Raw genomic sequence first — 13,556 nt, 5'->3', positions numbered from 1 at the left:
TGATTACTTGGGTGGTTTTATTTTTTTCCCATAATTGACTCCTCAGAAAAGTCTTTCTTCTCAGAGAGGCCGCTGCATTGTGAATTGTGCCAAACTGTATGAGATTATGTGCTACAGTTTTGTGACAGAAACTGATATTCAGTAGAAAGTTGTGATCACTGTAATAACAAGTAATGAAAAGAGGATGCACAGTTGTCTTTCCAAAACATGACAGGCATTCTTCTCTTTCCTCTTCTTTCAGTGCCTGTCAGTCTGCAGCTCCTTTAAATTACTGCTTGTGTGTTCAGTGATTTCACTCTTCCATTGGCTATCCTTGTGAGACCACACATTCAACAGGAGGCATTCCTGACGGGTTCACTGCTTACGGAAGGTTCTTGACATCTGAGTTGACTTGGCAGAGGGAGGAGGCAGGGGGAAGAATTAGGGTGAGGAAAGGAAAGCTGGAAGAATGGAAGACGATTCATGGAGAGTGCCTTGTGTTCTTGTCCTTTGTTGGTCAGTCATAGCTCTGAGCAACTTTGCAGTGGTTTGCTAGTGAGAGAAGTGGTTGGATGTACACACTGGCACCTTACAACAGTGCAATGGCCGTTCTCTCCCTGCGACATTTCTCAGCCATATATAAATGTTAATACCTTGATCTTAAAGAAGACAACAAATGCTTGTGGTCAGCACATTGAGGGTGGCAGTACCATATGAAAGCACAGCTCGGGCTTCTCATCGGGTATCTGTAGCAAAGTCCATGGAAAAGTAATCAGGGTTCACACCTGTTTGCTATCTCTCCTCATTTAGTTCAGTTAACTAGCTGAGGCAGTAAGTTAATTTTTCCTTGGGCATTGATATTCAGGAAGGACTTTGGAGCTGTAACTAAGATCAGAGCTCCATTGTTTTAGTCATTCTGTGTATATGTACTAAGAACTTAAGTCTCTTTTATTGAGCCAGTGTATTTTGTCTTGCATTGTTGCAGGCTTAGCTGACATGCAGTCAGTCACTTTTTAAGCCGCAGTAACCTTTCTGCATGCCTTACCTCAGAGGCTCATACCCTTCCCTGCTGAGATAACTGTATTAAAGCTGAGAGAACACAAAAGCATAGAAAGGAGAAAGAACTCACTAGCAAGACTGCTGCTGGCCCCTCATGTTTGTGAGTGACAGATTTAAATCCATGCTTAACATGGTCTAGACTTCCAACACTGGACAGGTAACACTGAGCACAAGAAGGGCTGATTACTGGGGGCTCTTCTGGAAGAGAAGCTGCTGCCCACTCTTTATGTACATGAATGATCCTCATGGCTTCTTTTGCAGAACAGAGCAGTTCCACCCAGTGTTGGGATGAAGTCAGCTGCTTCATTACCATGCACGAATGTGCTGGGTGCCTGCTGTCTACTCCTAAGAGATGGCTGAATTTCATCAGCACCCTTCAAGATACAGCTGTTAAAATATTATTCCTGAAAAGAAAGCTGAATTGCTCCAGTTGCTGTATTTCACTCTGGGAACATTCTTCCAAAATCTGCTCTGAGTTAATTGAAAATAATAGTAACATGAGGCAATTAGTTTAAAAGTTTTCCAATACAGGTTTATCCGTGACACCTTGTTACTGACTGAAATAATGCAGCATTGAGTCACTACCCATTTCAGCTGTAAATACTAAACTGCATCAAGTACCCTTTTCTCTCACTAAAATCCTTTCCTATGCAATAACGAAATACAATTTGAAATGGCAGTGATAATAAGTACCACCTTAATCCTCCTTTGCTTTCCTGCCTATAGCTGTTTAGATCAGTTGCATGAAGGTCAGTAGTAAAGGAATGTTGTGAAGAGAGGGATTATCCTTATTACTGATGCTGGTGGGAAGTAGCTTCATAACTACTGCTCACTGATTTGTACCATCTTTTACCACTGGTATTGCATGGATAAGGGGAAAGAAGAGCAGTCATCCAAATTCTTTTTATTTCCTAGATGCTTTTATAGGCTCCATCATCACATTAGCTGAGTGTCTTTGTTATATCAGGCCTCTCACTGGCCTTTTTAGAGATGGATAAAGTAGTCTTGTTTATGAAGGTGATCCTGAAATGTAGAGGGGGTGACTAATTCCTCAGTCACAGAGGGAACTGAATCCCATTCGCTTCAGTGCTTGTGCAGTACCCTAGTGATAGCTGAGAAATAAGGAAGATGTATGCTCTAGGCAAAATCCCGGCTTTCTTTCTCCAAGAGCATGGGGTCCACTCAAGATGATGTCTGACTCCTTGTCCAAAAGACACTACCTTCTTTTGTTAACTGTACACCTAGTGGACTTCAGTCCTGAAGGGTGGGCAGAAACTTTTCAAGATAAAGTGGAATTCTTCTGTCTCATCTGTGACAAACTGCAGTTTTATCCATTTTTTGAGAAGATTATCTTCTGGATTTCTCTTAGACTTAAGTGTTTTCAGTATCAGCTGGTAACCCCATTGGCAGAAGTTGTTAAAAATCAAATTGTTAAGTTGTTAAAAATTCTTGAGCTTTCCAAATAGCAGTGTTGCTATTTATATTCACTTCTGTACAACTGAGTGAAAGGGATGTTGTGGGAGAGAGGATGATGACTTCTCAATTGAGATGCAGAGCAGGGGTATTACAGGCCATGAAGCAGCTGCACAACCTGTAGGTCTCATCATGGGCTTATCAGTCAGCGTCAGAGAAGGGATGATATGAATGAGGGCATTTATTTCATGGCTTGGAGACAAAGAAAATGCAAAAAGTTATTTTAACTGAAACTGCTTTAAGGCTTGAAGGTCTTCCACTTAGTAATCCAGTTTTACACAGGTGTACTGAATGACGGTCAATGCAAATAAATGCTTAGCACACCAGGAGAAAGGGGGCAAGGAGAGGAAGAGAGAGGTAGATCCATACTATGTTTTTCCCCAATAGTTTTATTTCATTTGAAAGGAAAATGCACCATTTTCACTTTGCAGCACGGAGGGTATTTGAAATGATTTTATTTGTTTTATGCTGGTGTAAGCAGTTAGAACTCTCTCTGCCTGCCTAATGTGAGGATCTAGCCCCTAGTTTGACATCTAGCTGCTTCTTTTCTTGACATCATGCAAAGACAGAAATATGTTTTTTTCCCCTCCTTTGTAGGGACTTGAAGTACTATTTTCAAACGACCAATTCAGAGTGATTGCACACCAGACCAGATGCCAAATGGGACCTCAAATGTGACACTAATCTGCCTTATTTACTTTGAAAAAGCCAATTCTTTGTGTGTTTTCCCTTTAAAGTTGGGGCTGAAGGCATCCTCTTTCCCAGCATGCAGTACTTGAGTTCTATGGATTGAAAAAAGAAGGGCATAAGAGGAGGATACTGCTAACATAATAAAATATTGGTTTGGCTTTTTACAGAAAATTATCTGGGAAGAGGGTCTCTTCAATGTGAGTAAAACTTGTCAGCTCTATGGTGATTAAAGTGTACTAAAAGACATACAAGAACTACTCCAGCTTACCTCAGCAAAGCTGCATTTCCTCCATTCTTTTGTTTGCCTTTGGTGTAGTCTAGGTCTTGGCACTCTTTCTGAGAAGAAAAGGTGTCATCCTTTTTTCCCTTCATTCAGATGTGTACTTTGCAAGAAAGAAAATGAATTCATGTAGGTAGGTAGCATGATACTCTCACTCTTTCTTTTTCCAACCTTTGGAAGAAGATAGTAATTGATTCACTGAGACGCTTTTCATATCAAAATTCACTATACAGAAAGACCAGTATAATCTAGGGGAACAGCTGGTATGTCTTGGTAGGTTTTGCTGAACTGGCACCAGTCACAGGTATCACGGCAACTAGACGGCATAAAGGTTCTTGCCACATGAGTGTAAAACATTTTTTCCCTCAGGTATAATATATGCAGGGCACTGTGATTATAGCTACTAGTTTGAGCTTCAGGGCAGCCTTTTAGGGCCTGGCATTCTCCTGAGACCTTTTGAAGAGACCTTTTGGTTGGCTAGTGGCGTTGACTTTAGTTTGTGGCCTGTCATACAGAGATTGATCAGACTTGCACAGCCTCAAATCTTTATTCTTATTGTGAAGATACTTGATAGTCTCCTTCCAGCTTCTCCAGTGCCAAGAGCAACCTTACTGTCAACCACATATAATATTTCCAATTGTCATGCCAAAGACAGCAGTGGGAGTACGCATGGAAAATGAACTCCTGCCTGTCCACAAAGCAAGGTCATATATTGCAGCAATAGATGAAATAAATACCACTAAAAGTTTTTTAACAATAAATATGATCAAGTCCTGGAATTGCCTCAGGAAGCTGTTTAATGTGGAATATAAAATAGTTAAATATTTTTAAAAACAGGTTAAACTTCTTTCAGAAGTCATCTTAGATGCAGATAACGTGCCTTCAGACAAAAGAATGGATTAGGTGAACTACTAAGATTTCTTAACACTCTACTTTTCATGATTCCTTGAACATGTTTACAGACCTGTGGAAATATTTTGGTGTTTTCAGTCTGTTGACCTCTAAGAAATGATCTGGAAAATCCATGTAAAAATTTGTCCCTGAACCACTGGGTAATTAGAATGAATTCTTCTCCTGAGTTTTGATCATTAATGGAGGGGCTTGTTTTTCAATAAGCCTGTTAGGATTGTAAAGGTGTTTGACCACATGGGTGTATGTGTGATACATAGCTTTGCAAGCAAACTTTACTCATGGCAAATATATACATGTTTTTATTTAATGCATAGGAAACAATGTTATGAGGACCATCCATGGTGTAGGAGAGATGATGACCCAGATGGTGCTGAGCAGAGGATCTATATTTCCCATTAGTGCCCCTGATGCACAACCAAGCATTCACCCAAGCAAGCAAGCCAACACCTCAGACAGTGAAGATGTGATTGTAATGGACACCAAATTGAAAATCATTGAGATTTTGCAGGTAATAATGATTGGCGGAATATTACATAGCAGCCATTTCACAGTTCTTATTCACACAGTGGTAAATTCTATTACCTCCGTTCTTACTATTCACTGGGCTGTTCATTTTAAACGTAACACGTTGATATGAAGAAGAATGCTCTTCTCTGTGAACAATTGTACAGTTGTGGTCCTCACTCTGTCACAACTACTTCACTTTTGAAGGAGCTAGATGCTGCAGAAACTCTGTCACTATTAATTGTGAAGAGGCAGAACTTCTCCTTTATTCTGCCTCACTAATGTTTTTTGAAGACAGTGTCCTTGTTTCCTGTCTCATTAACACACATTTTACACTGGGGTAGCTTGCCTGACCTTAGTATTTGACTCTTCTGTTATAACAGTGTATTGAAGGGCAGAATTGGACCTACACCCACTGAAGGCATGCAAAGCCATGCACTTTTGAAGTGGGTTTCAGATTTGCACCACTAGATTGGGAATAGTCTGTGGGCTGCTAGTTTTCCCAGCTGAACTGACAAGCTGTGTAACACTAGCATGCCTCCTGAGATACAATTTTCACTTTGTGCTATCACCAGGTGGAGTGGAACACATATTTCTATGTATCAAGTCCCAGTTTCTGCAATACTTTTGCCCTAAAGGAATGTTTCAGTGTTTTCTATAAATTCTGTGGATCTGTTGGTACCATTGTCGCTTTTGAAGGATTCAATTTGTTCTGGCTGTTTAGAAATTATTTAAATTACCTTAATTATTCATCATCTGAAAGACTATCAATTGTTAGAGTATCCTTAGTAGTGCGTACTTTGGTTCCAGAGTTCCTTTGCTTTAAAGCTTATGCTGAAGGACAGTGTGTTATGAAGTCGTATCACCTAAATAATACTGTTAATGTGTATTGTGTCTTATTTCCATTTTTTCTTTCCTTGATTGAGTTTCTGTCCATACTGTCTTGCTTTACTGGTTGATGCCTACTGGATGATTCTAGGACACCAACCTTGTCCTGTGCATTCCCTGACTGTTCACAGGCAAGAGAATCACATTTTGGATCATGCTTTCCTTTTCACTGCATGTCCAGTGCAAGAGCACCTGGGATTGGAGAGCATTTAATACCTAATTTATTCCTTAATCTGTGGCTTCTTAGTTATGGTTTAGTCATATAGCCAAATTATTGCAGATTACTGCAAAGTGTCATATGTTGGTGAATCACAGTAAATGTGCATATATATGAATTTAGTTCACAAGAAATACAAACTAATTCAGGTAGATTTACAATGCAATGAAGGAAGATTAATTTAAATAACAGTACCTTTCATTACTGTGCTATTACCCTAAAAGACGAGTAAGAATATTTTAGATTTGTTGAATTATGATGCATAGCTAGTACAATAGTGATTAAAGCTATTCTGTTCTAAGAAATAATTCTGTTTATAATAATTTAATTCTCAATATATCCTCTTACATCTTTAAGTAGAGGCGTTTTTTGTTTAGGAGTTTTCATCCTGCTGCCAGCCAGAATTAAACAGATGGCCTGATAGACTTTGTTGACTTAGGAAATTTTTATTTTTAAAAATCTTGCTTGTACAACTTTGGGGTAACTTCATCATGGAACCAAAATTTTAAAGCAAAGATATTATTTCTTGAACTGGTATTTTAATTGCATTTAGATGGTATAGTTCCAGTCAAGTCCTGTTGCAGTGTTCTGTGTCTGGGAAGCTTGTCTGACTCTAGTCAGAGATCAAAGAAACAGGTTGCCACCATTTCCTATGTCATCACCTGTCACCTGAGTCTTGGTAACTTAACATATGTGCTTTCATCCCCACTGACTGCAAAATAAGTTAAACTACCTTAAACCTGTTTCACTGTATGCTCGCATTTACTGTGGGCATGGAGCGTAAGTGTGGGAAACAACGAAACTCAGTCAATAGGCAGTCAGTTGTTGAAGTGTCAGATGTGTATGTGTCAGTCATTAAATTGCTACTAATGTTTCCAGCCTAGTTATTTTCCTATTTCAAGATAAAAGCAACACTTCCAGCTTTGAATTAGGATTTTTCCTGTATGAGTTTCTGATTTCACAGCTGAAGAAGAAAAGGCACCAATAATCGCAAGAAAGCAGTGTTGGGTGAGGGGAAACCCTGTTGCCATTACAGTGCTAGCTCCCCAAACCAAACTTTTTATTTTTGCTGTGTGCCAGCAACACTATTGGAAGCTTATGAAGGAAATGGTATTTGCTGCCCACATCCTCAGCTCACAATTACCAGTGTAATGAAAGACCCCACCTTGCTTGTACTTCATGAGAGCCTGGAGTTACCACAGCACTGCTGCCCTTGGCTGCCTAGCATTTGAGAGGGTGAGCCTCGAGCCTGTTGTCTTTAGTCTCAGTCCCACTCCTCTTCTTATCTTCATGGGGCATTAGAAGTCCAGCTGAAATATGAAACAGCTGTTTCAGTATGGGTTTGAATGTACTGATGTGGCTTGCAGACAATGAGGGCAAGGAAGTGTGCTGGAGCCCCTCCAAAAATCGAGGCTGCTTTTTAGTATTCAGTAGTCAATAGGGGTGGAATTCAATACGTCTCAGGATGGTCAGAGCAAAGAAGGAAATCACTGAAAAGTGATGAATGTAACGAATTCTTCTTTTATTTTGTAATGGTCATGTTTACTTAAAATAATTAACTTTAAATAATCAAGTATCCCTGTAGGTTTAAATAATCAAGTGTCCCTGAACAGAAGCATCCTAACCCATATTACCAAATGGCAGCAGAAAAGTCATGTTTAAAATGTTTTTTTTCTTGTAGTTTATTCTCAGTGTTAGACTGGACTACAGAATATCCTACATGCTATCTATCTATAAGAGAGAGTTTGGGGAGAACAATGAAAATGTTGATTGTTCTACAACATCCCCGACTGACACACCAGGGATTGCCTCAGGTAAATGTTGCTGTTGTATTGCAATGTGAAATAATTCTGTGAAGCCTACTACAAACAATGAACTCATCTAGAGCAGAAAGATGCATGCTGCTTCAAGTTGAAAAGTTTATGGCAAAGTTAAAATTTTAAGTAATCCCGTAAAAGAAAGATTTTTTTTTTTCTGTCCTCCTCTAACAAAAATGTGATTCTTTTTTTCCGTGATGACAACAGATTTTGTTGTTTGTACTCTTCCCAAAACAGTGCAAAATGATAAAGAAGTGGAGGGTAGGTCATGAAAAAATGGTTGGGGTTGGATGAGGACTGATTTAAGTAAGGTAAATGCAGTATGGGAATTGAGTGGTTTTCCCAGAGCATTTCCATGCACACAGAAGTGTTTAAAAGGCTGACTGCTGTTTTTATGACTCTCATAAAAAATAATAAAATTAAGTATTTCTGATTCTGTATCATTTGTGGGTCCCTGAAGATGACCTAGCACCATGGGGCTCTGGTTCATCACTACAATTTGGCTCTTCCTTAGTAATAATAATGGTAATACGCAATTTAACCCCAATTAGCTCATGTCCTGTTTCTTTTCTACTACTCTTGCAGATAATGAATTTTACCCAGTTGAGGAATGTGTAGTTATACCTTAACTTGACAATATCTACTTTAAAGAGTTCCATAGTTCCATTTTGCTGTGCAGATTAAACAATGTCACTGTCTTCTTTCTTCTTAATTATTTTTTCAGCAATTGTTCCAGATATAGATGAAATTGCAGCTCAGGCTGAGACCATGTTTGCTGGCAGGTACATTCTCTGTTTGTTCATGTTGATATTTCTCATGGTCAATCTCTGTTTATTCCGTGCATATTTTCATACCTCTTTCTCTTCCTTTGGCTGCTGCTTATTACATAACCTATACATAGACAGAAAAGTGCCAGAGAAGATCTGGATTTCAAACAATAGCCCAGTTGGTATGGGTGGCCACAGGGTTGGAAATGACCACCGTCTTAGTTGTAAGAGAGTTAGTAGGTTTTTGTCATGTTTCCAGAGGCGGACAGGGGACATTGTACATATTGGGCTAAAACACACTAGGTATTTATCTTCTAATGTCTTACATGGATGCTTTTAAAGAAAAACCTTTTTCTCATGTACTTTATGGTTGTAGCCCCAAATTTCTTGGATCAGGAGGTAACTGTTGACCTTCAATATTTCTCATAGACCACATGACCAGTTGTCATTGCACCTTGTGTTTGAACTTGTTTAGAAATTGATGTCAGCAATAGTCTCTTTCATATGACTCCTCAAGTCAACTGTGGACCACTTGCCATGATCTTCTGGACCACCAGAGGCCTGCAGATCACAAGTTATGCTTGCAGAGTTTTGGAAATTATTTCAACTACACTGTGAACATAAAAAAACATAGAAAATATCCACGCTGGAGAGTTATTATCATTATCACTATGTTGGTTTAATTTTATGGGTATAATTATAATTATACCAGTAAAAATGAATTCCATTTAGACAAGGCCATAGACTTCAAAGTTTTTCTTGGAGCTAGGGAGAAGGATCTGCACTATGGGCACTCTGATCTTTCCTCTCTCAGTCCCTTATGCATTCTCAATCTTTACCAGCACAAGCAATGCCTCCAGTCCTCTCCCTGAACTCCCATAATGTAAAACAACACACAGCTCTTGGCATCTGCATCTTTAACAGAGAGACTGAATGGTTTCTTGGAAACATTATTTCTGCTTTGATATGTTAAGTGTAAATCTGCTTTCTGCCGTTCCAGATTATGAATATGATTCCAGAAATATGATGCTTTTGGCAATTCTTACTATTTTTGAGCTTATTTTTTTCTTAAATGAAATTTTAATAGATGAAAAGTGAAGGAGTAAAAAGGAAAGGGCCAAATTAATCTCTGATGAAATGTTGTTTACTTCAATTAATTTGGATGGGGGATGAGCTTGGGACAATTTATTCAAGACTTAAGCAAAGGTTTTTGCAATATGGGTTTTATTTGCAATATTTGACACATTTCATACATACTTATTTTCATTTTGCAGTGTCCGTTCCACTACAAGATTGCTGCAACAGCATATAGCTGTAGGATTGAAGTCCTTATAAAATATGTTAAATTAATGTTTATAGTTGCCTTCTTGCAGCATATTTGATTTTGGTTTTAAGAGCTCTTTCAAATTAAGATGGTGTCAAAAACTTCTATTTTTTTTTTCTTATTTGTTTTACATTATTTGGTCCTCCCCCCTCCCCCCCCCCCCTTCTGTTTCAGAAAGGAGAAGAATGCAGTTCAGCTTGATGATGAAGGAGGCAGAACTTTTTTACGGGTCCTCATTCACCTCATCATGCATGACTACCCTCCTTTGCTCTCAGGTGCTCTGCACCTGCTATTTAAGCACTTCAGCCAGAGAGCAGAAGTTCTGCAAGCATTTAAACAGGTATGGATGGGCATAGTGTTATTCCAGGAAAATTGACTGCAGGGAAAGTCTTTCCAAAGGCTGCTTTACTTCCCTAAATCGCTGTTAATTATTTCCTTAGAGGCCCAAATTCAAGAGAGGTTTGTTTGCTTGTTTGTTTTGTTTTCATTAGATTTGACCATATGTGCTAATGTGTATTATGGCTGTGCACCCAGAAATAGATATTTCTGGCATTGCATCCATTACTGAAAACATAGGTCCCTGGTGACAGGTGGGACACGCATGCATCTCGCAGTGAGACATGCTTTAGTAGTGATCCCTCAGAGACAAGAGTTAGTAGCTCGTGTTCTGCAGGCAGTGCACTGTTGTCAGCAATAAGCCTTTTCTGTCTTCAGGGCTGCTTAGGCTGGTTTAAGGCTCTCTTGTTATTCATGTGGTGCTTCTAGTTCTAATTCAGGTGTCTTTGCATTGTGCTCCACTGCATGGTAAAGATAGGCCCAAATAACAGGAAGAGAGTAATAGAGCCAAACCTGTTTGCAGCTTTTATTCTTTCTGCTTGATAACAGTGCATGTGCAGGCTCCATGTGTCAGTGGATTAGGATAGGGAGATCTGATGTCATGGGGCTGGATGTCAGGAACATCTCTCTTTATGTAAGCCTCTGTAACGCATGTTGATAATACCATCTAATACTTATTTCAGGAGTTTGATAGCATGTTCTCTCATCCTTATGTAACATGTGGAGGTTTCTCTTGTTTAAAAACAGATGAACGATAAAGACCTGGAAAGCATTTGTTTAATGTTTTGCAATGTAGTAGAAAGGCTTCCCACCATATTGTTAAAGTTAGGCCGTGCTGGTTCATTGCATAAATAGCTGTTATTCTGAGGTCAGCAAGGACTGAGTAGCTTAACATGTTTTTGTAAAGGATAGAAAAGTCTAATTGGCAAATAACAAAAAAAGACTGTAGAGAACATGGAATATGAATGTCTGTGGATGAGCAGCATTCATAAATTCTGTAAAATCACAAGGTTTTACCAAGCTAAGAGAGAAGATGATGAAAACTTTGTGTTATGAAATAGTGAATATTAGCCTGCATGTAGTGATGTTTTTCAAAAATAGAATGTGCCTGTCATTGTTTTTTTTCTGCAATGTGACCTTAATCTTTTATGTAAGTGTGATTTCTTAATAATGCTTATTGATTTGGAGTAAAGATTGTTGGTGGTTTTGGGGAATATTATCTTCATTAATAATCTCAGTAGAGCAAAGAGCATTACCAAGTAAGGAAATACGTAGATCATGTTAAATCAAGAACTACAAATAACAGTGAAAAAAAAGAGTAAAAAAAAAAAATAAATTATAATAATCTTAGTAAAAGGCAACCACTCAGGTGTAAAATTACATGAACCTGAAAGTCAGTTTCTGAGCTATATTTAAAGTTTTTTAAGCTGGCCTAACAGTGTTAAAATCTGTTGTTTTTCACTATTTGATTCTGGTGATGTAGGTGATCATTAAAGTTGCCATTCTGACCCTTCTTTGGATGTCATGATTCCTTGTTATACCATCCTTTTTTTTTTTTTTCCACTTATGAAGTGCTGTGCTGGAGGTATAAGCTATTTCTAATTGTATTGCTTTAATACCATGTAACTGTATTGTTTTAATGCCATGAGGATCATAATCAGTGCATCAGCGCTAACCCTGCATAGAACTCAAGAGCTTGTAAATCTGTGTTTGTGCTGAAAATGTTTTGCAGTGTATTAAGGAAGGTGAAAGAATTTTGTGAATTTTATAAACTAACTTGTTTTGGGCAACTCTAGTCTCTGCCTCTGTTAAATGTTCTTGATGATTGAGGGCTAAAAATGCTGCCTGTGCTATGTTTCAATTTCATAAGGAAGGTTACATAAAGCACCTGGAAAGAGTGTCTTAGAATGGAAACTATCAAGCAAATTACTCAGGCATGAGTGCTGGTGCTAGTGCTATAATAGCTTTACGATTTTCTGTATTTCCAGGTTCAGCTGCTGGTGTCTAATCAAGATGTTGATAACTACAAGCAAATCAAGGCTGATCTTGATCAGCTACGTCTGACTGTAGAAAAATCAGAATTGTGGGTTGAAAAGAACAGCAATTATGAGAGTGGAGAGGTGGGCGACAATCAAACCAAAGGGGGAGAAGAGCCAATAGAGGTGGGACTAAAGACTTTGTTGTTAGAATTGTTTCAGTATTGATAGGTAGCTTAATGAACAACTGCAAATTTGTGGTCTGGTTAATCAAAGTAGCAAAGTGAGATTGTGCAGGATTCTGGCTGACCTTTAGTAATAGATAAAATAGGAGATAAAACCTCTTTTATCAATTTGTTCAATATTCTCTCCCACTGCTTCCAGTAACTGCATTCTTATGTCACAGAGCTATGCTACGTTCCTTCTTGACTAGCAAACAAGCCATAGTGCATGGCATCACTCTGGCCAAGGAAGTAATCTAGGGATCACTTGTTGGTGGGAGTTGTGCTGACTTGCTGGAAGAAAGAATCATAGAACCACAGAATGGTTTGGGTTGGAAGGGACTTTAAGGCTTATCCAGTTCCAACCCTCCTGCCATGGGCAGGGACACCTTCCACTAGACCAGGTTGCTCAAAGCCTCATTCAGCCTGGCCTTGAACACTGCCAGGGATGAGGCAGCCACAGCTTCTCTGGGTAGCCTATGCCAGAGCTTACCACCCTCACAGTAAAGATTTTTTTCCCAATATCTAATATAAATCTCCCCTCTTTCAGCTTAAAGCCATTCCCCCTTGTCCTATCACTACATGCCCATGTAAAAAGCCCCTGTCCAGATTTCTTGTAGAAGTAGCAGACAGTATCTGTTCCTGCAAGTAGGGAAGGGGAGTAAAATCAAACCCATATTTTCAAATATTACACAAGTAATTCCACTCTCCACCAAACCTAAGACTCACCTAAGAATGCTGAGATTTTGTAGGCACATTAATATTCTGGGTTTTTTTGACCCTTGTCACACCAGAAGTTGGGAAGCTTTAGAACTTGAATCTGGAGCCACAAATACCTGATTTTGAAAAATTGTAATTGATTTTTTTTTATTTTTTTATTTTTGTTTTTCTGTGAAATCTGAGGCCCTCATGTAATTACATAACTCCAGTATGAATCTTACAGTGCAAAGTGTTGCAAGAGTTACCATGGTTCAGGTTTGTGACATAACAGTAGACAGAGCAGGCTTTACGCACCAGTACTTATTTCCACTTTTCCATTTCTGTCAGAGGAAGTTTGGAGAGATGATCAACAGCCATTTCTGAGACACTGCTTTCCTTATTCTATTCCATTGT

At 38.8% G+C, this 13,556-nt stretch overlaps 1 protein-coding gene across 5 annotated transcripts in view; it reads left to right on the top strand.

Moving 5' to 3' along the window:
- The window catches only part of ITPR2 (inositol 1,4,5-trisphosphate receptor type 2), a 255,283-nt gene that overhangs the window by 94,816 nt on the left and 146,911 nt on the right, over nt 1-13,556 (top strand). For all 5 annotated transcript variants that reach the window (XM_062634812.1, XM_062634811.1, XM_062634808.1 and 2 more), the window contains 5 exons: nt 4,708-4,901; nt 7,684-7,816; nt 8,544-8,601; nt 10,085-10,250; nt 12,235-12,408. In XM_062634812.1, the coding sequence (XP_062490796.1) occupies nt 4,708-4,901; nt 7,684-7,816; nt 8,544-8,601; nt 10,085-10,250; nt 12,235-12,408 (725 nt within the window). The remainder of the gene's footprint in view (nt 1-4,707; nt 4,902-7,683; nt 7,817-8,543; nt 8,602-10,084; nt 10,251-12,234; nt 12,409-13,556) is intronic.

Source organism: Pezoporus occidentalis, unplaced genomic scaffold (assembly GCF_034315485.1).
Source record: "Pezoporus occidentalis ecotype Australia unplaced genomic scaffold, CSIRO_AGI_Poc_V1 ctg44, whole genome shotgun sequence".
Lineage (NCBI taxonomy): Eukaryota > Metazoa > Chordata > Aves > Psittaciformes > Psittacidae > Pezoporus > Pezoporus occidentalis.
The sequence above is the reverse complement of the archived record's forward strand: the minus strand, read 5'-3'. Positions and strand labels throughout refer to the sequence as shown.